The sequence below is a fragment of the Atractosteus spatula genome, chromosome 1, assembly GCF_055471065.1.
Source record: "Atractosteus spatula isolate fAtrSpa1 chromosome 1, fAtrSpa1.hap1, whole genome shotgun sequence".
NCBI lineage: Eukaryota > Metazoa > Chordata > Actinopteri > Semionotiformes > Lepisosteidae > Atractosteus > Atractosteus spatula.
The window spans coordinates 77764743-77788989 of record NC_142706.1 but is presented as its reverse complement, the minus strand read 5'-3'; the positions used below and the strand labels follow the sequence as shown (position 1 = coordinate 77788989).

The following is a 24247-nucleotide window of genomic DNA, read 5'->3' as shown; positions in this document are numbered from 1 at the left end:
CTGCGGAGTCACACTGTCATGTCCACCAGCAGCACAGCCTTGGCTGCAGTGGTGCTGTATTTTCACCAGGCATTAACATTTGACTACTTAAACTTGCCTTTTTGATTGCTAGATTATGGAACTTGAAAAGTTGAAAACTTGCAATAAAAATGTCCTTATTCTTAACCGAGCTTGGTATGCCACTGACTGTTGAATCTGTGTGTTAATCAGTCCCCTGTGTGTGATTTCAGCTTGCAAGTGTAACGGTCATGCCAGCATGTGTAACCCCCACAACGGGAAGTGCTTCTGCACCACCAAAGGGATCAAGGGAGATCGCTGTCACCTGTGAGTTCGCTGGCCTCCTGGGCTGTTTTTCTCTGCTGTCTTCTCCTTCTTGTCATTCATCTTCTTCTCCTGCCTGCCTGCCTGCCTGCCTGCCTGCGTGTATGTGTTCAGAGCTGCACCTCTGCCCTCAGAGGTGACCTGTGTGTCCCAGGGTTGCATAGCTGATAGGCGACCCGGCCTGTTTAAAAAAGGCCCTCCCCCGTGCTTTCTAGAAAACAAAAGCAAAAAAAAAAATGTTTCAGGTTCCTTTAGCAAAGATATTTTTATTTCTGTGATGCTGGAGTTAATTTAAGCCTTGCTTTGACAGCTTCAGGGAGCTTGTTCTTTGTTATTCACAATAATTACGGTGTCCTGTGTGTGTGTTCGTGGATCTGACAGGGTACAATCTCGTTCTGCCAGATCCTTCCTCTCCTTTCTTCTCCGCGGTGTTGTGGTGTGCGCTGTCTTCCTGGGCCTTGTTTAATGTGCGCTGCCTGCCTGGCACTCGGAGAGTTTGTGAAGGCGCCTTGTCACACTGATTAACTATCTGCCCGCTTCTGTCTGCTTCAGGTGTGAGGTAGAGAGCCGTTACCAAGGCAACCCCCTCAAAGGCACCTGCTATTGTGAGTATATGCAGCATTGAAAATGACCGTTTGTGTACAAGTCCTGTTCAAGCCAGAAGTGCTGAGCTTTCAGAAAGCTGGTGAGAGGGGAGCTGCAGGTAGTCAGTGTTTCTAATCCACAGGTAGGGGAGCAGCTGGACAGGAGGCTCAGGGCTCTTCATGATGGCAGGTCCTCCAGGTGCGAAGCAGGGTGTGCCGGAGTGTCAAGGAGCTTGTAGACTGATCGGTACACTGGCATTAACCTGGACCCCAGTGTTTCTGCCTGTATTGGCTCAATTGTGAATCACAGAATTCTCAAACATGCTTAGGGCAGTGCAGGAAATTTATTGTTTCTTAAGGTAGTTACATGGTTGCTTTGGTTCTGCCTGTTAAATAGAATTACTGTTTACATTTAAAACAGAACTTTAGGAGTATATCTGCAGTGCTGTTGTAATGCTGTTTCCACTCATTATTATTTTTGATTTGATATTGCATTTTTTACTGTTAATGTCTTACATTGCAAACATTGCATTGCAAGTTTCTCATTAATCAGGAAATTGGAGTGTTGCGTGTTCTGGCGACTTTTCTCCCATTCTAGAGGCTTTGACGTCGGTGATCCTGTGAGTTAGAGGTTCAGACAGCAATACCAGGAAAGATGCCAATGCCTCTGAATGCCAGGGGGACCAGGGCCTTCCTGGAAAGTTGCGGTGCAGTCTCCTGCAAGAGAGAGCACGTTCCTCTTCATAGTCCCTTACTCCTCTCTTCCTCGGGCTGGTGCTCTTATCCATGGTGCTTTGAAAGGTGGAGCTGTCTTCAAATCAATTTCCAATTCCTCCTTCCCCACCATGAAGCACCAGTACTGCCGGCTGCTTTCAGAGCTTCCCAGCGCCATGTGCACCAGCCGATGCACAAGCTCTGTGGTTTTGAAATCGCTGCCAAAGCGAAACAAAGTTAAAAATATAGAGACGCAGCATTGTGAAGTTCCCGGAATCTGGGTGATGCCTTTTCACATTATTTTGTTCCAGTAATTCCTTACAAGAATCCTCACTTGGATCTCCTCAGTGCATGTTGTTTTCTATACATAAGAATAGGACACATTCTTCTGTTCTTCCTGCAAAATCTGGTACTTCTCAGCACGGCCGGTATTTAGGTATCGCATTATGCTAATTAATAATAGATTGGCCTGGGAATAGCAGTTAAGTGTTTTTGTGTCTGCCTCTGTATACCGTGTATATAATCATGACTACCATCACTATTTTTAGTTTTTGTTTGGAGCAATTTTGAATCCTGTAGCCGTGACAGAGCGTCAGTCTCTGGGGAAGCTCCTTTCATGGCTCACAAGGAGCACTTTATCTTCTAGTGCTGTCTCATGAGGCATTAGATTCACCCTTTAAGGGTTTAGACTCACAAAGCCACACGCCGTTCTGTGTAGTCCAATTGTCTGTGAGTGTGTACTCATAGTAACCCTGTCTCAGAGGAAAAATACCAGCCTACCAGCCTACCAGCCAGGGCAGGGCCTTGACTGTTTTAAACTAATCAAAACGGTAATAGGGATTATTAATTAGAAAATTGAATGGGAATTGAATTGTTCAGACCATCATCCTCTGCTCTGTATAGCTGACAGTGCAGCCTCCTTTGCAGATATCCTGGCTAGTGCCCTGTGAACTGGTCACTCTGCCAGTGTCAGTGTGGCAGGTGTGCTGTCAGAGCAATTATCTGCCTTCTTTCCAGAATGGGTGACAGCAATATCACCTGCTTGTAGCCTGATCTCATCTCAGCTTAATGGCTTAGGAAAGTGGGACTAATCGGTACTGGTAAGCATTTGCCAGTGGCATTGTTGGACCAGCAGGGGGCACTCTTCCCTTGTACTAGAATCTCCACACCAATGTCCCAATATGGTATCTGGGGACATTGTGTTATGGGGGTACTGTTCTGTGGATTGAATGTAAACTAAGAACCTGATCACTTGGTCATTAAAAGTCTCATGGCATAACTGACTGGGCTGCCTGGATCCTGGTCTTTGACTTGAAGGTATGCAGGGCCTCTGTGCTGACGTCCTGTCTGTTCTGTGTGCATGCAGATACCCTGCTCATCGATTACCAGTTCACCTTCAGCCTGTCCCAAGAGGACGATCGCTACTACACGGCCATTAACTTTGTTGCCACACCGGAGGAGGTAAGCCTGTCTGCTGAACTGCTTTCTTTCTCACTTGTCCCTCTGTGCTGGGCTCTAGAGACATACTGTAACAGAGTTTTACAGAGCTTTTTCCTAAGCTTATGTTACTCAGAATTTTTTAATTTGCTGCTGCAGCATTTCAAATTGGGATCTTCCTGCTGTGAATTTCTGTGTTCAGCACATTCCTTTCTGCAGTAAAGGGTTTTGGTGTTTATCCTCTGCTCTTCCAGGAGTCGTTATGAGAGCTGTCTCCCCGAGTGTGCAAAAAAAATTGAAACAGGTCACAGCCACCAATGGCTTCTGTGTATTCTAGCCCCCTGGTCAATGATGCAGACTGTCTTGGTAGCTTGCTCAGTTCTTCTGAGCCTGCGACTTCTCTGCAGTACAGCAGGGCTGGTCGCTGTGTATTTTTGCTGGCAGCCACGTTGGAGATGCACTTCTGCGTCCTCTCTTGGGGCTCCTCCTGCCCAGGGGACCTGCAGTGTTGCTGAGGGACCCTGACCGGCCTGGCAGGACGTACCCCTCCATGAACGTATGGTGGCCCGTTATAAAGAGGCAGAGTTAGGGGCTAAATCATTCATGTGATTCCTGGTTTGGATGTGGATCTGTGCTCGCAGTTTTTCCAGAGCTTCCTGCGCTCTGGACTAGTTATGTATCTTCCTGACAGGAGCTGTAACTGCTTGCACGAAATACTCATGATTTTCAAGGCTAATGTATGTTTTTTTTCTGTAAAAAAAACATTAAATTGAGAAAGGATACAAAAACAAATAGCTGTATGAACTGTCCATTATGTCATACCAATGTAATCACTGATTAAAACGCAGAAGAGTGCATCTGGAAGTTTAGCGATTTTGTCCTTGTTAGGTTAACTTTGATTCATGAAATAGCCTCCTTTGTTTGAAAGACATATGTACCATAAAGCACTTTGTGAAAGCCTTTCCCGATAGCTACATGTACTGCATTCAGTGTGTACCACTCTATATTTGTCTACATTTTAATGTCATTGCCAGGTTTTTAAAATATCTTCTCTTTTGATCTAGCAAAATCGGGACCTGGACATGTTCATCAATGCATCAAAGAACTTCAATCTCAACATTACTTGGGCGACCAGTTTTGCAGGTAAAGATGGCTGTGAGCCATTGGCCATAGGAGCTCTTTCCATGAGCTGTTAAATCATCTAATTGACAGATTAATTACTTAGTTCTTAATTACGAAATTGTCCCTGGTTGCTTCGTTAATTCCAAATTTGCATAAATGGTGACTTTGTGCAGGATTCATCACAGGCCCACAGTGCTCACGGGGCAGGAGAAGCCCCCTGTCTTACCTCGCCTTCTTTCTGTTCCTCCCGCAGCTGGCACACAGGCAGGTGAGGAGATCCCCATAGTCTCCAGGAGCAACATCAAGGAATACAAGGACAGTTTCTCCAATGAGAAGTTCGACTTCCGCAACAATCCCAACATTACCTTTTTTGTGTATGTCAGCAACTTCACCTGGCCAATTAAAATCCAGGTGAGCATGTCTCAATTTCACAAATGAATCTCCTGTTGCTATTGTCGCACCTGTGGTATCAGCACAGAGCCAGTTTGTGCATGAATGGCGTTCATGATTAAGTATGCTAGTGAAACGTGCCAGCTTGCTGCAGTAATATCAGCCTGTCTCCGGGTGACATATATCTAACCATGCTTGAGCAAGCTTGCAATCTTTTATTGGTAACTGTACTTCTAGTAAAATAAAAACTAGTGACCCGTGTCTACTATTCTACCAAGAGTTCAACCAAGAAGCAAGCCCAAAAAACACATCCTGAAATGAGATGGGTTAAAAACCCTTTTAGACTGAGTTAAAAGCACATCCTTATAATGAATTTTAAATATTGTTTCAACTGCAGGGGAATAGAAAGAAGGTAGATGACATTGTTTTGAGGGAATGAGTTAAAATAGAAATATAATCCATCACTTTGAACAGGACAAAACTGACACTGTATTTGAAAAAAAATACAGCTTTTTGAAACCACTGTTTACAACCAAAGCTAATTGTTATTAGTTCAGGGTGCACATTTTACCAATATAAAGAAACATAATTCATTAGGAGTAATAATAATTAGTTTCTGCATACTTTAAATCTTTAAATACTTTAAATCAACTTCTGGAGCTTAATTAAAATCAGACCGAAATGTACTCCAAAAACCAATCTGAGATGCTCAATGTTGGCACTGTCCCAGTGTATCTCCTGCTGTGGTTGGTACCAGTGGGCAGGGCTTGTCATAGCTGAATGTTAGTAATCTTGAAGGGAGTTCAGAAAAGTGAAAAATGAAAAATGACTTTTGTGTGGAAGCTTTGAGCTCTTTCTGGAGTTTTGAGTGACGAGTTCTCCTCATCCCACTTACCTGCGATCTGTTGGGTTAATCACAAGGTGTTGGGAAGCTGAGGGCCATTCTCTCTCCAGAAGAGTAGATTGCAGAGAGGCCTCCCGTGTTCTGAAGTGTGTGCAGCTGTGACATTTTAAAATTGCTTTTAACAGCATCCAGTCAAGAGGAGTTACAGAGTATTCTCTAGAAATCAACCTTTCTTAATATCCATGTCTCCCTTCCCATCGTCTCCCAGTACACAAGCTGGACAATCCAGAGCACCTGAGGTTTCCATGTCTCAGGCAGCAAATCTCTAAATGTAAGAATCAATATGTTCCGAGGGTTTTAATGGAGCGTTATGGTCTATATTTAGACTGTAACACTGGGCGCAAGAAAGTCTTTGAACTGGAAGATTTTAAAGAGAACTGGTGCACCCCTTTTAGTGTGAAATACCACCCTGCAGTTTTAAACTGTACTGTTAGCTATGATATTAATGAGAGTAAAATCTGATAACTAACATCTTGCATCTGGTGTCTTTATAAGCAGATGTTGAGATTCCTCTCAGCAGGCATAGTTTGTTTAAGGCTTTTGCAAATGTGTTAGCGATGTGATTACTTGGGGTTTACACTGCATCGCCCAGGGCAAAGTGTTGTAGTTAGGAGGACTACACATGCAGTGTTGCATCCAAGCTGTTGGCCCAGCCTTGCAGTGCATCGTGTGAGAGCTGGCAGATCTCAGCCTGCCTGGTGCTCTGCTGGCTATCCTTCTGCTGAGAGAAAACAACTGGCACTTATGTACAGTAGAAATGTGCCTGATGTCTCTCAATGCCTCACCAGAATGGCTCTGCCACCATTTAATCTTCCCAGTAAAACTCCGATATCACATAGCATGGATTCGGCAGCGTGCATGACAGAGCTGTGTTTTGTGCATAATTTTCTTTGCAGATGTCCTTGAGTCCTAGAACAATGATCATCCTCTTCCTTAGAAAATGCCATATGTCATGGCCTTAGTGCTCTGTTGTCACCGCCAGAGGAGGAATGGTTTCCACATGCAGTGATGACAGAGCAATAAGTACGAAGTTGGATTTATAATCTCAATGTTTTCAGTTTAAAATGTTGCATTCTAAATGAAGTGAAACTCATTAGTAATGGTTTCTAGTCCTAACAACAAAGGAACAAATGTTTGCATTGTTCTAGGTGACAGAACTAGGGTGCTGTTTGCTGGGACCAGGGCTTCATGACAGTCCACTGTTACAATCAGAGACCCCTACATTGTCTCCATAAATTGTCTTAAGCTGAGCTTTATTGGAAAAAACTGAAATAAGACTAGGTTTTGAAATGGGAAACACAAAAGCCATGGTTTGTTTGTTTTTTTTTTTATTTTGGTAACTCAATTGAGAACAACTTCTCATTTACACTGTTAACCCGGAGTCCCTGTTCTGCAACAGGGTGTGTAACTGGAGCAGTCTGGGTCAAATACCTAGGAGAAGGGTAAAACAACTAACCTTACAGTGATTCAGGACTTCAAAATGTTCTGTAAGAAACTTGCTTTGCTTAAACTGAGAGCTTGCATTCTGTAAGCTGTGTTTGCAAATTCAGAAATGAAGGAGAGTGACACATGCGTTAAATAAATTTTTGCATTAAAGTGCCTGACACCTGTCAAGAAAAGCTACACACAACACCTTTTCTGTAAGGAGGGCAGATTGATCTTGTAAAGAGAATCAAGCCTGGTATTAGTGGAAATGAATGTTGGAAGCTGTGAAAACAAGTTGCTAGCATGTTGCAGCCCAACAATTACAGTTCCCTCTGTTGAATCTGGCAGCCCGGTGATTGCACTGTTGAACTGCTGACTATGTCCAACAGAGGCGTTTCTGCTGAGCTGTTAGGATTGAGTTCCTTGGCTGTGAGATGTAAAGAATCTGATTTACCATTAGTGTTCCTGAGTTTCCTGACCTGAACTGAACCCAGTACCAGTATGAGGGACTAGAGCACGAAAGGTGTTCACTGATACAACCTCTTGCTCCGGTATCCAACAGAACTGCAACTGCATGGGCTGGGCCTGTGTTCTGTAGCTCTAATGGTAAATGTATGTTCTGGGTGCCTCTCTGCTGGACGTGTCCTCACAATATTGAATGTAACGGGGTACCAAAGATAGGAATTTGACCTGTTGGTTTTTGTGCTCTTCCTAGATGTTTTCTGAAATGTACCATTCAAATGCATTCAAACACATTGTGAACAAGGAGGGGGGGTGTATTGTTGTTCAACTACAAATACACCCCCCAGAAACAAGAGACTATGTTTAACACTGAGTATTTCTTAGCATTATTACAGATGCAATAATTTGTGATTTCTACAGGCGTTATGTAAAACAGGAGTGTAGAAAGCTGACCGTTTGACAAGCAGGCTGACTGTCTAGCCTTGGGAATACCTTTCAATAAAAACAATTTTATAAATTTATAGAAATGAACTATTCTTGCCAGCAAATGATGTGGATGCTTGCTTTGTAGTCCATACACATCCTCTTGTGTATAACTTTCTTTTGTTCTTGGGCTTTTTAGACACTGACTGTCTTCAATTTAAAGGTAACAGTAACACCTTCCTAACTTTTACCAAGGAAACACAGACTTCTTGCTGGTTACCAACCTTGAGCACATCTGATCCGTGGCTACTGGTCCTTTCTGGCCTTGAGGTCTGGGATCTGAGACAAGGAGAAGTTTTGTATTCTTTTTAATACAGTACCTATACTATGGTAGTGTCCCAATGTATGGGAGGCATCAAATTCAAGTGTGCTGGAAAACATTGTACCTCTGAGCAAGTGAACAAAAGGTGAGTCCTAACAGTGTTGCACATTTTATAATGCGTGATCTTGATTGCAGGTGCCCTTTTCATTTGTGTTCTATATACATGATTCTGGTCCTTGGAACTTCAGCTTTTGTGAAATTGGTATGAATTTATTTATAGGTAGATGTTTCACCTCTGTGAGTCCCTGTTTGAGCATCTGGAGACTCACCTCCTGCAGGCAGATGTTTCACACACATCAACCTTCTTACCTTTCCCAGTAGTCCTCTGACTACTTCCTGGTTCAATCCCTACATCCCAAAACCTATATACAGTGGTGTGAAAAAGTGTTTGCCCCCTTCCTGATTTCTTATTTTTTTGCATGTTTGTCACACTGAAATGTTTCAGATCATCAAACAAATTGAAATATTAGACAAAGATAACACAAGTAAACACAAAATGTAGACTGGGACACCCCCCCCCCCCCCGCGTGATGCCACGCTTGACAAGGACCGTACCCAGCGGAGCAGGACAGCCCACAGAGGGACCGTGCACAGGATTATATGGCAGAGTAGCTGTTCAGCCTCAATCTCCAGACAAAAAAAAATCCTTTTGAGGTGAATATAAACACGTGTACAGTATATAAAATGATCTGTTTTTTCAAGTCTTCAGATGTTCACTCTAAAACGTGACTGCATTTCCTGGCTTTGTTGAAGTGTGTAAAACATTTCTGTGTTTTTTGTTTCTTTCTGGTTGTCTGAATGTCTAGAATACTTCAGTGTTGGCCTCACTTCGTGTTGGTGCTATTCATTCCAACTTCTAGGCAGCTCTCCCCTCTCCAGCGCTGTGGCTTTGTCTGACTGTCTGCACCACCCTTTGTGTGCGTTGCGGTAGCGCTTTGCTGCGTGTGTCCAGACGCTTCTGTAGTCCTGTAACAGTTCTGTACCTGTACGCTCATGTTGTATTAGTCTTTGTGGTGTTTTGTGGAGCGTTTTTCCAGTGTTCAGATCAGAAGATGGAGAGCTGACAGTAACACTGCAGAACTCGCTTGTGAGCCGCTGTTTTTGCTTAAGAACATAAAAGACATCGTAGTTTTCAACTTAAGCCACGGGTTCAGCAACTTCCTGGTCCAGCAGTTTTGTACATTGGGAGGCGTCTGGTGTAAATTCGCCGAGTACTGGTGGAGGGCGGGACTGGTTGTGCAATGAAGAGGAATCACTGGGAGGAGCTGGGACAGTGGACAGTGACTCACTGAAGAGCAGTGGACAGAAACACACAGCCTGTTTTCAGATCAGCACTTGGTAAGGAGGTCCTGCGGTTGGTCAGATGGGCCCTGAAGAAATGCAGGAAAAGGGAGTGAGCAATGTCTCTGGTTTTCAGGACTTATAGAGAAAGAGTCTTTATTATCCCCAAGGGGGCTATTAGTTTTACAACAGCAGTGTTGGCATACAGTAATTGTCATAATAGTAGTTATAGTAACACTTTAAAGGCAGAAACATATATCAGGATGCTGTTTTTAAGCTATCTGGATCCTTGTGTAAATGTTAGGAGTTTGAATAAAACTAAAGAGTTTCAATAAAACTGTAGTTTGTGAGTGTAAGGTGCCCCGGCAGCCCATACGCAGCCAGGAGGGTGTCAGAAAGGTACTGTAGGGATGTTGACTGGGGTAGCCTGGGGTCAGGGAATGTGTGGAGATGGAGAAAAGGGGCTTTACTGAAGCTGCTCTTCCAGCTAGGAAAGCGTTTGGCCCATTCGGTTATTAAAAAAACATTGGAATAGCTAATTAGCCCACCTCTTGCTCCATCCTGTCTGCAAGCCGGCCTCCTTCCTAGTCCGCTGTGCTGCATGTGAAGCATTGCGACATTCCCAGCCTTGGAACAGCAGCTCTCTGTAATGGGTGCCAGACCCAGGTAATAAAATGTTCTTTGCTGAAAAGTGAGATCCAGCCACTGGCCCCAGATCAGAGGGCGTGAGGGTGTGCGTGTGTGCGCGCGTGCGAACGTGTGTGTTTTCGCTGGGAGTCTCTGGGCGCAGCGCAGACTGGCGAGGCAGAGCCCTGCCTCTGCTCCTCTGGAAGAGGTCTGGCCCTCGCCGAGCTCCCTCCCTTTCCCCAGCCTGCCTTCAGCCCAGCCGCAGGGCTCGCTCAGCGTCTTCATGGCGCTCGAGTGACATCCGCGCTCTACACGGGACTCCTCTGGAGAGGGCTGCTGTTGTCTTCTTTTCACACCTTGCCTGCTTTTATTAATAACTGGATTGTGTTCAGCAACTTACAGTCGATAAGGTAATTCTTCGAATGTTTTATTTTTGGGTGTCTTTGGTGTGAAGGGTAGCACTGTTTCTCGACTGTTGCCTTGTCAGAAGTTAAGCACGCCTCAAAACAGTGCAGCAGTGAGTGTCAGGAGTGTTGCATTGAAGACATTAAAAGTAAATATGAGACTCGGAGTAAGCCATAGTAGGGCTTAGCATGCTCCTGTGATATGAGCAGGCTAGCTTGTAGCTGTGTATCAGGAGAAAACCTTACAGCAGCTGTTTCAGCATCTGCCTGATTAGATTGGGTGTAAAGACTTTTTAGTTCAACTTTAGGTCATGGCAGATTGACCACCGACAGGCTGCCTTGTCCATGGTGTCCTGTGTGTCCCAGAGAGCTTTGCTCTGTGGCCTTTGCCCTTGCTGGGACCAGTACCTGCAGCATCCAGTGGCCAGGTGTGCTGGGGAGGTCGGCGGGCGCCCTGGCTCCCGATGAGACGCAGAGCGGGGCCGTAGCGAGCTGCTTGTCAGTGAGGTTTTCGCGAGGAGTCCCAGCGGCCTGGGCTCTGTCCTTCCCTGGGAAGCAGCGGTGTGAATGAAAAGTCGTGTTGAAGCGCAGGGGAGTGTAGTTACTGAACGAACGGGACAGCACACACCGGGAGCTTCAGCGGTCTGTGCTGGTGGAGAGTTACATTAAAGGGTCCATTTAATATCATGTGTCCCTTGCTGTTATTTCCTTGAATTTTTCTCGGTTGTCTGAGGCTATTGTGGAGTCTGGTTGTGTGTGAATGGACCCCAAAAGGCTCATCCAGTTATAGAAAGCAAACCTGTTAACTGCACCTCCATGTGGTCTCTGGTATCACTGTGGCATGTTTTATTTTTTCATTGTTAACAGCATAGATTACCAGTTATTAGTCATTAGACATTCAAAACAAAAGTAATAAAAACAATAAGAGTTACTGTAAAAGCATCATTCAGGTTCCCATGACAGAGCCGTGCGGAGTGAAGTAATTAATATTGTCTGTTATGACAAGTGGTTGAGTGCAGCAACAGTCACTTCCTTTCACTGATTACATTACGCTAGAACAGCTCTGGAAGATTCTCCATCTTTTTATTGTTTGAAATTGAAATCAGGATCAATTAGATTTGGGGTGACGCCTGTTTTCTTAAGGGAACCATGGTAAGACTGAAGTTGTGCTGATATCATTTAATGTTAGCTCTAAGCGCTGAGTGGACTGCTTCATTAAAAAATAGCTTCATATAGCTTAAGTCTTAATTAGAAAATGTTCTTCAAATATGGCATTGATTCCTAAACACTGTTTACACCTCCGAGTTAAAATAATTACTGTGTAGGCATAGTGATGAGAAACATGTTCCGGATGCCGATCATGGACTGACAAGCCAGCATGGGGAGCAAGGGAAGGGAACGGGTTCAATGTGCCTTTTTTCAGGCCTCCCAGGCAGCTCGGGGCAGGATGGGCACCGTGTCTTGGCATTCCCAGGTTCAAATCCAGGCTATTCCACTGCCGGACCAGGGCTGGAAGTACTGCCTTAGGGGCCAAAAGATCGCCATCTTCCGGGACCCCAGCTCGCTGGGAGGTCGTCTGGCAGGTAGTGAGAAGCCTTGCTAGAGGCTGGTAGTCTTCAGGTCTGCTTGCCCCCAGAAAAGATCCAGACATCAGGACTCCTGGCATGTTGCCTGGCACCTCAGGAGTCGTGTTTAAAAAACAGGTTATCGAGCCCAGTTGTTAATGTAACCAGGGATATAAATCGGGGTGATGAAAAGGGATCCAAAGTGATTCTCCGAGCAGCTAGACTAGTTGGAGAGTGTAAGGTATAGGAGGTACAGCACCACTGCAGGAAAGTGCCAGATGGTTAACAATGTGGGGAGGCCCTTCAGGGAGCTCTTTTTAAGAGATCGCTTTATTGGCCATATACAATTTCTTGCATTAGGAATTTCTTTTTCACATACCCCAACTTGCTCTCCATGAGACACACAGACAGAGAGAAGCTTGGGGTCAGAGCGCAGGGTCAGCCATTGTACAGCGCCCCTGGAGCAGTTGGGGTTTAGGGCCTTGCTTAGGGGCCAAACGGAGTAGGATTCCTCTGCCAGTTGTGGGATTTGAACTGGCAGCCTTCCAGCCACAGGTGTAGATCCTTAGCCACAGAGCCACCGCTCCACCTGTGGAGTAAAAGTACTTTTGGTACTTATTAGTTAATTGGTCTGAGAATCCAGCATGACGTGTTAGCTTGTTCCATTCCCCCCTACCCTTTGTGTAAAAAGGGTACACCTCTACTCCTCTTCTCACTCCATTGGAGGTTTGACACCTTCATGATGCATATTAAAGCATTCATGTGTTCCAGTTCAAGCTTTTTAAGCAAGGACGTGGGAGTGTTTTGTGCTGTATATGTGGTTTTAAAATTCTTTGACTGCCGGACTGGAGAGGCGGGCTCTGGCTGTGTCCAGCACTGTGGGTTCGTGGGCGGAAAGCTGAGGAAAGGGTTACTGCTGTCGAGTGACTGACTGCTCTCCTGGCAGGTCGAGCCCTGTGTGGACGAAAAGAAGGAGTAACAGTCTGCTTAATTCAAACCAGATTTATTCACTTGGCCCCAGGCTATGAAAATGTGTTGAATCTGTTATTACAGGCCTCCTCTTCAGGGCTTCGTGTTCTCAAAGGCACCTTGTTCATTTGCTGTCCTTGGAATGTAAATAAAACTGCGCTATCTTCAAAAAGGGGAACAATGCACTTGTTTTCGTTTTGCATGCTTTGGAGACTGGAACTGACTGCTTGGTCTTAGAGGGGAGTGCCGACGGGGAGGGGAAGGTGAAGAGCACAAGAGGTGCGGAATGGCTCTCATCCAGCTGTTTGATAGCCAGTCAACTTCCACAACATGGCTGGGTAGCTTGTTCCATACTCCCACAACCCCTTTGTGTAAAGAAGTGACTCCTGTCCTGGCCTTTCACCACAGTCAAGAGATGGGAAGCATGCTGGAAGGGTCTGTGCACAGCTTGAACCCCTGTGACCGGTTACTGGCATGAGGCTTGTCTAACTGTACCTGCAGATACTACACCGAAAACAAGGGCATAAAGTATAAATATGGACACCCCTGGAGCTTTCAGGACAGCAAGAATATAGTACAGTACTACAGTTGTAAAGTAGAATTAATTGAAATCATCACTACATATTTAAATTTTTATGTTACACGAAAGCAATATGCTTTTTGAAATGCGCGTGTTTGAAGAAGGGAAAGTGTCCTTTTTCCTCAGCTTGTAGGGACAGACAGCAGCTAGGCGAGCTGTGTGTGCAGACTGTGTGCCAGATGTCCTCGCTGCGTTCCATTATTTGATTAAAAACAGGCCTTTTGTCATTAGTTGTCTTTATTACACATTTTGTCTTTTAATGCGTGTCCAACAGGAGACAGACCTCGGGGTGCGTCATACAGACTGCTGCATGCATGACTCCAGGCACTTAGTCATGCAACCTGCAGAGCCGAGCTCAGCCCGGGGCATGAGCCACGTTTCCTCCTCACAATAACACCCTTTTCCGCACTTGGAAGCTGTGATCTGAATAGCATTCAAGAAGTGTTTAACAAAACAATTTTGTACTCGTTAACATTAATATTTCGAGGTTGTCTGTTGCCCTCTCAGTATGTTTAACCAAGATGTTAAACAGTGATGTTTCCTTCACTGTAATTACCAGGCGTTGGTCCACTGAGAAGTGTCCAGGTTGGGAGCTTCTTTAGTTCGGCTGCATGTTATTATGAGAGCGTTTTCAACACCTCTGAGCACACAGGGCTCTGACAAAGTGCACAACAGAACAGGGGCTGAAAGTGATGAACACTCTCAGGATCTCAAGTCTGTGGCTAAGGATCTGTGTCTGTGGCTGGAAGGTTGCCCGTTCAAATCCCGCAGCCGGCAGAGGAATCTTACTCCGTTGGGCCCCTGAGTAAGGCCCTTAACCCCAACTGCTCCAGGGGCGCTGTACAATGGCTGATCCTGTGCTCTGACCCCCAGCTTCTCTTTCTGTCTGTGTTTCATGGAGAGCAAGTTGGGGTATACAAAAAGACGAATTCCTAATGCAAGAATTGTATAGGGCAAATAAAGTGATGTTATGTTTGGGACAGGTTTTTTAGCTGTGCTGCACCAGAAAAGCATGGAGTTATCCTGCAGTTGGGGAATTCTTCCTCAGGTTGTATGAGGTGTGGTGGTTTATTTTAACATGTTTAGTACTTAAATTTCCTCTTCCAGAAAACTGCCTGCTTTGTTAACAGGGATGGGGAAAAGTGATTTGAAAAAGTAACCCATTGCAGTTAGAAGTTAGTTGTGTAAGGGATTACCTTTTAATTAAGAAGTTTAATGAAATAGCTTTTAAGAGGTATGCTACTTTATATACACACTCCATATATTTTAAAATTATTGTCCCCATTGTATTTTTTAAAAATTAAACAAGTAACTTCTCACTAAAGTATTACTTATTGAAAGTAACATTCCCCAACACTGGGTGGTGGTGTAGTGATTCAAGCCTTTCAGTTTTGGATCTGGATGATGAAGCATTCCCAAGTGATTTTGGCCTCAGTAATGATCAATACCGCAAGGGTTTGTGCACGCACACTAACCGGAACGGCAGCTGATGGATGGAAAGGGTTAAAATATATTTCCAGTATGACCTGTTCCACACTGTCATCTCGTGGTTATTGGATTTTCTCGCAGAGCTGGGACTGCCAGGGCCTCTCGGTAAGCAGAGAGCTGTGCCTTTAATAGCACAGCTAGTTTTGGGAACGGGAGAGGAAATGGGCGGATTTGTGGAAGAAACAGACGCTGTTTTCAAATACTTCAGTTCCAGAAAAAGAGAGAGAGAAAAGTGGTTTGGCTTTCCTTTCCCTCTCTCACTTTATTGTACTCGAGGCTCTCCCCCTCCTCGTTTCCTGCCCCAGTGCCCTGCTCCCATCTCCCGCTCTCCCCTGCAGTCGTCGGCGGCCCCGGCTGTGCTGTGCACAGCTCCGCGCCGCAGTCGTGAACTTTCTCTCCCCCGTTTGAGTTCGGTGCGAGTACGTGGGCCTTTTTTCTGCAAGCCATGAACGCTGAAGCTGTTTTCACTGTTGCTATATTGTTCTGCCTTTCCTGCCTCTTTGCTGCTGTCGGTGTAAGTTTTCAAGACTTTTTGTGATTTTGCTTCCCACGTGAAAATGTGTTGTTGTTTCCACTGCTTCAGTGCGGGGCAGTCCGGAGTGACCCGGCGTGGAAGACGCTGGCCGCGGTCAAGAACAGAGGTGTCAACAGAGGAATGGCCAGCCTATGGGTGATGGGCACAGATACGCAGTGGGCAAATCGGACCGGGCGCTGTAGCAGTGTACAGGATTTGTCTCCGGCTTTTCGGACGCAAGGGGCACCAGAGAAGCAGTTAGGATTCTGCTGGCGTTGGAAACCTTTATTGGTGTCAGAAAGGGGGGTGCTGGCCCCGACCAGAGTGCCATCATTCTGAGCCGGGGGACACCCCGGCACTGAGCCTTCCTGGGGAGTGCGTGTCTGGTCAGCTGCGCCTCTGGGGTAAGGACCGGGGGACGGGGGGGACCAGGGAACAGGGACGGGGTGTGAATAAGCAGGACGTAGCATGGCTAATAGTGGTCACTCCCAGGCTCAGATGTAAAAGCCGGAAAAAAACAGGAAAACAGGTTAGAGCAAGGAAGAGACATAGTGGGGGTCGAGTTAGTAATTTTTAAACATTTAAATTATTTAAATTATTTATCGGGCCCCAGCTCTAAACAGAGTTGTTGGCTGTAGCAGTGAAGCGTGTGGATTTAAGAAGAGCCCAGCAATGTGGTCTGGGCAGGGGGTTGTGGGTTCGAATCCTGGATGCGACACTACTGTTGTACCACTGAGCAGAGCGCTGCGCTTGGCCGGCTCCAGACACAAGCACTGCTGTATTAGTGAGTCCCTGGGTTGTCTGTGTAAGTGAGAAGTTGTTCTCCATTGATGTACCTGGTTAAATAAAAAAAAAAGACACGATTGGAGATGATGACAGGATTGAAATTAACACACTAAGGCTTAATGGCACCTTCCCTAGTCATCAACCACGTTCATACGACAATTAAATGGGTTCAGCACATGTGATGAATTGTGGCAGGGTGTTTGATTATATGGTTGTGTAGATTAACATGCAAATATTAAAAACTGATTTTATTCCAACGTTAATTTTTGCTTTCGTTATGTAACATCCGTAGGTGTAAAGATAAATGCTAGGTTTTAATAATTTAAGATGTTTTATCAAGAACAAACAGGGTTGTTTCACTTGATGAAACAAACACCTCTTTTACTGTTCTGAATGCATCTTAGACTTGAGTGTTTAACCTCCACAGCAGTTTGGTACACACAGTGCTTTATGGGTTGCAGCAGCACAGTTTACTGTGTAATTCTCATTTGCCTCTTGCAGTGTGACTGACGAATCACTCGAACGGGAGTTCAGTGCTGGCCGAGTTTTTGAATGGATTCGGACAGAGCTGTGCTCAGATTACCGGTCTTTGCACAGGATTACGGTCCCGATTTCTACTCGGAGTTGCCACCGAGGAGGTTAGCAAAATGCAAATAAGGACTCCAAGTATCTTCCCTGTGTGGAGCCCAGGCTGAGGACAGTAGGCCAGGATCTGGGCTGTGTATTTGTGTTCCCTCACACTGCGGGGTCTACGGCCTGGGGGTTGAGTGCACTGGGGGTGCGTGTGGCTCAGGGCGTAGAGCCACGGGACATCCCGGCACTTCGTGACCCAAGGCTGGGAAACAGCTTCTCTCACACAGAGCTGAGGGAGCGGGCCAGTGTTAAGCAAGATGTGTGCATTGAGATAGTCTTCTGTGGCTAAATTGACAAGTGTAGCTGGCATTTGGCACCACCTCTGTGCTTAGAGAGAAAATCTTAGCCCCTCAGAGTTTTCATTGTATCCAAGTAGGAGGCATGACCAGTCCCTGCTGTCTGCCAGAGCATCTACAGAGAGAGCTGTGCTATGTGGAGCAGTCTGATGCTGTTTGACAAGTCTGCCCTGGGCCTGGAGGCTTTGTCTGTTGTTCTTGGACAGAGGAACACAAAGGAACATGGAGAATGCAGACAAGCTGTGTACTACAACAGGATGTAAGTGTAGAATACATTAAATGCAAAGGAAAATGGTTACTGTGGTGAAATACCTGCATATTGGAGAAACTTGGTTTACCTTTACACCATGAGAAGCTGACCAATATTGGTACAGATAACACTGATAACAGTGTAACACGGGTATCACTAAAAAGGTTAATATAGTAGTTAATAAGTGAATCGACAGTTTTGTCAGTCTTCTTCTTGGAGGAACCCAGAGTGTACGCCTTAGCCACCTTGCTGGGGGGCCCTTGGTGTGAAGAAGCTTTTTATTTAGCACCAAGAACAAAAAAAATCCTTTCAGTTCCATTTGTGTCCACCTGTCCCTGTTTTACTACTGATTTTGAAATAGTCCCTTGACCTGCACTGTCAGTACCACTTAGGGTATTACATATTTGAATCGAGTCTCATCTCTATCTTTTTTGTTCTTAACAGAATAGTTAGCTCCCTTAACCTGCCTGTATAATTCCCTGTGACCAGTAATCAGTCTTGTTGCTCTGAGGCTATTGCTGGTGCCGTGTCTGAACATAGTATTCTAAACGAGGCCTTTCCAGTGCATTAGAACCCTTGAGCATATACATTTCTGGTCTTAAATTGTATGTCACCCTGGGTAAGGGTCTGTTAAACTACAGCTGCTATTAATAACTCTTTGTAATTCTCTTTCCAAATTTTCTGTTTGCCACCCCCTATGATCCCTGTGGGACACCTGCTTACGTGCTGAAAGCTCATGCCCTCTTGAGATGATGCACTGTTTCCTGTTTGTTGACCAGTCTCAATCTGTGTGCTGCATTACCTTGTATTCCCATGACTTTTAATTTGACAGTGAAGCTTTTATGAGGGGTATTAGTCATACTTTCTGGAAATGAAAATGTATCATTGCTTTAGTGTTATTAATTGTTCTATTTGCTTGTTCAAAGAAATCTAGTAAAGCAAACAAAACCACCTCTCAACAAATCCATGTTGGCTGTCTGTTACAATGTCAAGTGTTCTGCAGTTCAGCTGTGTCATTTCCACAACTTTTCCAGTTTTGGAAGACTGATGGGTCTGTAATTTCCTAGTTCAGTTCTATTGCTCTTCTAGTGGATTGGTGTTATTTGCAATTTTCCAGTCTCTGGGTATAGTCCCCACCCTAAGTGAGAATGAGAAATATCCAAAGTAATAATAATGAATAATATCCCTCAGTTTGGACCATCGGGCTCCAGAGTTTTATAAGTTTGAAGATGCCCTTATCCATACAGAACCTAAAAAATTACACAATACTCCTGGATCCCTTTTATTTGACTTTTTTAAAATTAAACCCTATTATCTTAGAAGTGATTTACTTCTTCTTTCACAGCTTTTTTGCTGTTGTACTGAAAAAAGGTTTGCATTTTTTTCTTTCTTGTTTGAATATTGGGCACATTCTGTAAAAGCGGCTTCTTCCTTTTGATTTTTTTTTCCAGTTTCTGATTTTCTGTTTTTTTTTCTAGGAAAACATATAGCCATGTTTTCCTAGACTTGGATGTCATTGTTTTAGGGATGAATGTCTTGTGGAGCATTTAACTTGTTTTGAAGCATAACTGTGCTTCTTCTGTTGACTCTGAATCTCTCTGCTCTGCCTCTTTTCTTTCTACTCTACTTTGGTAAATTAAAAATAGAAATGAGAAAATTCAGGCTTTAGTGGTATGAGGTACATATTAAAAGTTACTAGATTATAGTCACTATTGTCAAAAAACCTCTATCCAGCCTGTTCCTTTAATTAGATCAGATGAACAAGTCTGTAAGAGCATACTGCTAGGTACCTTTACAAGCTGGGTTAGCTGGCAGTCTACAAAACAAATCAAAAACAAGGTAGAGGACGGCAAATATGAATCCTTCAACACGACACAGGACTGAGGACAGGGTGTGGTGAAGACAGAACTGATCAATTACTGTTCATCTGAATGAGCCAGCTGGGACAAGACCAAAGAAATCCAAAAACATTAACAAATCAACGAGAAATACACAGGGAGTAGATTTAAGAACTTACAGAGGAAACAAAGCTTTGAAGGAGTAGGTACTTTAGGTTAAAGCTTTTTTTCGGGAGTATTAGAAACATAAATGGAAACAGGAAATGGAGCCAGCTGTGTGAGGAGTTGGTTCTGATGTTAATTGGAATCACTGAAACGTGGCTAGTGGAGAGTGATGGAGATGAGTGCAACATCAGCGGGCAGTCTTTCCTAGAGAGAAGAATGATAATCCAACATACATCCATAACCGTATTCAAGTGCAGGAAGTTAGTCTGGAGGAATCATGGGTTTCACAATCTGTGTGGGTTAGACTTGTAGAAAACAGTCACAGTGCATTGTATTAGAGTATGGCTACAAATCAGTTCAGACGTTGGTCATATTGGGGACTTATGTAATGAAATCAGGGATGTGTGTGCAAAAGCATTTGAAACTGATGTGGTAGACATAGTTGATGACAGCTTGCTTACTTGGTTTGTCTAAGCACCTTAGGGAGAACAGTTGTGTCGATCTGGTCTTTTCAGATAATCACAATAGAGTGAAAAAAACAGGTGAGAAAACCAATTGGGAACTACAATCATGACTAAAGGTAGAGTTCAAGTCACGGGTTTGCAGTTTGAAGGCGTGAGAGGATAGATAAAGGGAGGTGAAATGGGAGAGGATAGATATGGCGTTGGTAGAGAACTGATGGCAACAGTTTAATGATATTCTGCTTGAAGTGCAGATCTGTCCCATGAGTGAGTGAGAGTTAGGAAAGCAGGGGCCCAGGTGATTAAATAAGAAGGGTTTAGGGAGCAAGAAAGTTCTTCAAATTGTCACGGGAGAGACCATATTGCAAGGGAGTAAATGTAAAACATCTCAAATTTTAAAAATGGGAAACGTTGGTGAGGGCCAGGAATCACAGGGCTAATGTATTATATTAATAGTTTGCTCAGTTGTTACCAAGAAAGAAAGAAACAGTGTCTCAAGCTGAGTAAAAATAAAATTCTGTATTGAATGTTATAAGTATAGAAAAGGTAGAAGTGCTATAAGTGCTCAAAACACTATAGGGGCCCGATTGTGTTCTGCCAATTTCAGACGTCACTTATCGAGCAGTAACAAACTTCCAACATGTCTCTCAAGACAGGAGTAATGCCCACTGATTGGAAAATTGGTAACTGTACGCCTTTTGGCAAAACTGAACCAAGTAATTACAGACCAGTTTGCTCTGTTACATGGAAGGTTATAGAAACAACAATTAGAACTAACCTAGATGATCATCTGAATGGCACTGGGATTAGTGGCAGAATGGTAGAAGTGGCACAAATTCTGAAAAGGTACGTCGTGTTTAATAAATTGACAGACAGAAATATATATATTTAGATTTTCAGAAGGCTTTTGAAGTTCCTCAATGATGTTTCCTTCTCAAATTGCCAGCATTTAGCATTCCAGGTTGTGTTTGTATTTGAAATAAGAATTTGTTATTTGCCATATGACAGGGTACAGATTAGAGTTTACTAATGACTCAAATTAGGATGATGTAATAAGTGGAGTACCACAGGAATCTGTACTGGGACCAGTGCTCTTCCTAATTTGTCAGTGATCTAGATTCTGAAACGGCAAACTAGTTCGGTTTGCAAATGATACCAGATCAGGAGAATTAGTGATCATTATTGCATAGGAGCTACAAAAATATTTAAGCCAAGACTTGGCAAACATCCGACAACAATGTTTAATGTAAATAAGTGCAGTTTATGTGCAGCTAAAAAATATATTTATAAAACACATACCCAAACTATAGAAACTAAAGGAGAAATGCTCATCTTGAAGAATTTATAAAAAAGTTGAAATAAACACCTTAACCACTTCATTTATACCTTTTTAGACCAGTAGTCTTGAACCCTGTTCCTGCAGAGCCCTAGTCCAACAGTTTTTATAGTTTAAATCGTCATTTTCTACACACCTGGAACACTTTCACAATGGTTAAGTAATTTAGAGATTGTTTTGGCAAAAATCATAATATCCTTCAGCAGTCAAGGACAGTGTTCCCTTCATTGAGACATTACTGGCTTCATTCTTCAGCTGCTTGAACAGGTGTACTTCATCTTTATATAACAGGTGATACAGGGTGACCTATAGGAATTACGGGGTTAGAGACCTTCGGATTGATAGTGACCTGAAAGAACTACAGGACTGGGGCTCTCCGGGACCAGGACTGGAGACCCCTCATCTACAAAGGTGGAGCCATGAACAGGGCACATAACACGCTTGACTTATGTTAAAATGGTAAAATGGACTGTGTAAAATTTTGGTGATCACCATGCATAAATATTTTGGTTTTATTGCTCATGTATCTGTCCAGAGGAGAGCAAAACGGGTACAATCTTGGGATCATAGGAATAATCTTCCTCCTGCATTGACAGGTTACAGGACCTGGACTTTTTTGATCTTGATCAAAAGGACTACACTTCTGAAATATTAACTTGATATATCCACCTTAACTAGTGAGAGCTGGGTTCATTTGTTACAGCAGTGAGTTCTTTTTTTACAGACCTGTCAGACTAATTAAAGGAACAGGCTGGATATTACCGGTTGATAAGTGTCTTGAACGAAAACACTGCAGTTCATGTCCCTCACCAAGCTTTGTAAATGTTGTCTCCATGCAGGATAGTTTCACTTTCCTCTAATGTTTTATTCTTGCACTAATCTGCGGTGTTTTGTTATAGTTGTGTAGGATTGTATCTAGCTGTCTTTGTGGTTTAGAAAGGGTAAAGATCAGTTTGAAGTCTTTGCTGTGGTTCCCTCGTCTCCTTGTGAGTCTGAGATGAGGGTGGCAGAGGGAGTCGGGCTGCTCTGAGCTCTTGGTGTTTGTGGCAGCAGGGGGCAGTGTGACACTGTGAGAATATGCCAGTTTGTATTTCCCAGAGCCTAGCTCTCCGTTCACCGAAAGCCACTGGAATAGAGGTAATTAGATACGCTGCTGTCAATATAACACTCTATCGGTACTAACCACAGCTGGATGTATTAACATTCTTTAACATTCAAGTCCTTGGTTGATTTTTAAAAGCTGCTAACATGTGCTCAAGCTTTCAAACCGAGCTCAAGCACATCAGAGATGCTTAAAAATCACAGCACCGTAGCTGCTGCCACGTTACTGACTGTTGGCAATTGCAGCAGCAGTAATCGGACCATGGGAAGTGCAGAAAGAGATGAGACTCAATAGGCTTACTCCACTTGTGCAAACAGAAAGTGTGAGATCTAATTAAGGTTTTCTATTAACTCACGGAGTTCAGCCCACATAGAGAGGGGGGATGTTTCCAGCGTTTAGCTCCTATTAGTAATTTGAGGCCGATGCTTGATTGATTTTGAAATGCATTTAAATTTTCCTGGATCAAAGACGTTTGCCGTAGAGAGACACGGAGGTGAACTTTTAATCTAACAGTGAGGCTGAACTTCTTTCTGAATGTTTTCAATGGGCAACATGGCTGGTTATATCTGTAGTAGTTCAAGCAGGTGGCGGTGTCAGGTTGATTCCATGCTGAAAAGAAACTCGACATTTTGGCTGTGGAGCCGCCTTTGGGTGCAAGTGGAAGGAGGTCTGCAGCTGAAACGTTGTTTTTTTCCTCTTTTCAGCTGGAATAATCCTTTACTTGTTCCTGGTCACATCTGCATTCAGGATGCAGCTTCAGATGAGTGCAAAGAGGTAGAGCACATGAAGGCAGACCATCACAGACTGCTGAGCCTCTTGTGGAAGCTGATCCTTGCCTTCAGGTGGCAGTGTTGTGACCTAGTAGCCTGATCTTGTCGGGTCATGGGCTGTACTGGTCAGTACTGGGAAGGGAGACCTCTAGGGAAACCCAGGTGTCTGCTGTGTGTGGCGCTGTTGTGCCAGTAGGTGGTGCTGTTCCTCCCAGACCAGAATGGAGTATAAAGACTAAGGACACTCTGCAGTAGGGGCTGTCCTCCTTCAGGTTGTCCATCTGATGAACTGCTTAATCGAGGTCATCACAATTTGATCATTAAGGATCCCCCAACTCTAAAAGCATGAGTGCTAACACTGGTGTCCTGGCTAAATACCTACTGGCCTTGTTAAGTATGGCTTCCCTACAGTTCATTTTTCATTCTTAATTTTTAATAATTTAATTCTTGCTTCTCCCCCTGGGCTGCTGTTGCAGAATAGCTATCGTGTGTCGCCCAGCCAGTAGCTGCCTCTCAGTGAGGGATGAGGGGTCCCCTCCTACACCTGAAGCACTTTGAAGTGCTCTGAGATGCGAAGTGCTACATAAATCCAGCTTTATACAACCTTTTATAATTATCCTCAATGTGTGGCTAGAGATGTGTTCAGCGCTCCTCAGCAGTGTTCTTGGCTGCCCTGTGTGCTGTTTCAGTGGCTGGGCTGAAGCGAGCTATTGTCAGAGAAGAGGCCCTTTCTGTGCTCCCGCCCGGGTCTTTGTGAGTCCATCTGCGAATGGGCTACAGATCCGGAGGGCTACCTCCCTCTCGTGGAGAATCACCAGCACCTGAGTGCAAGCAAAGAGCTGGCTTGCTCCGCTCTGGTGAGAGACTCAGTGTAGCGCCCCCTGGCTGCTGTGAAGTGTCCAGCTCTCTCAGGCTAATAGTCTGTGAAGGCAGTTCTGCTGCCATGAGTCTCTACCACATGGCACAGCTCTTAATGGAGCGTTCTGGACATGAGCTCACACTTTCATACTGATGCTGT

General features: G+C 44.3%; 1 protein-coding gene across 4 annotated transcripts in view; it reads left to right on the top strand.

Moving 5' to 3' along the window:
- Positions 1-24247, top strand: part of atrn (attractin) — a 161190-nt gene that overhangs the window by 85048 nt on the left and 51895 nt on the right. For 2 of the 4 annotated variants that reach the window (XM_088919947.1, XM_088919954.1), the window contains exons 20-24: positions 231-324; positions 874-926; positions 2986-3080; positions 4121-4199; positions 4432-4589. In XM_088919947.1, coding sequence (XP_088776073.1) covers positions 231-324; positions 874-926; positions 2986-3080; positions 4121-4199; positions 4432-4589 — 479 coding nt within the window. Of the gene's footprint in view, positions 1-230; positions 325-873; positions 927-2985; positions 3081-4120; positions 4200-4431; positions 4590-6620; positions 6848-7981; positions 8034-24247 lie in introns of those variants that run through there. The other 2 variants (XM_088919965.1, XM_088919961.1) reach the window with 2 other exon arrangements.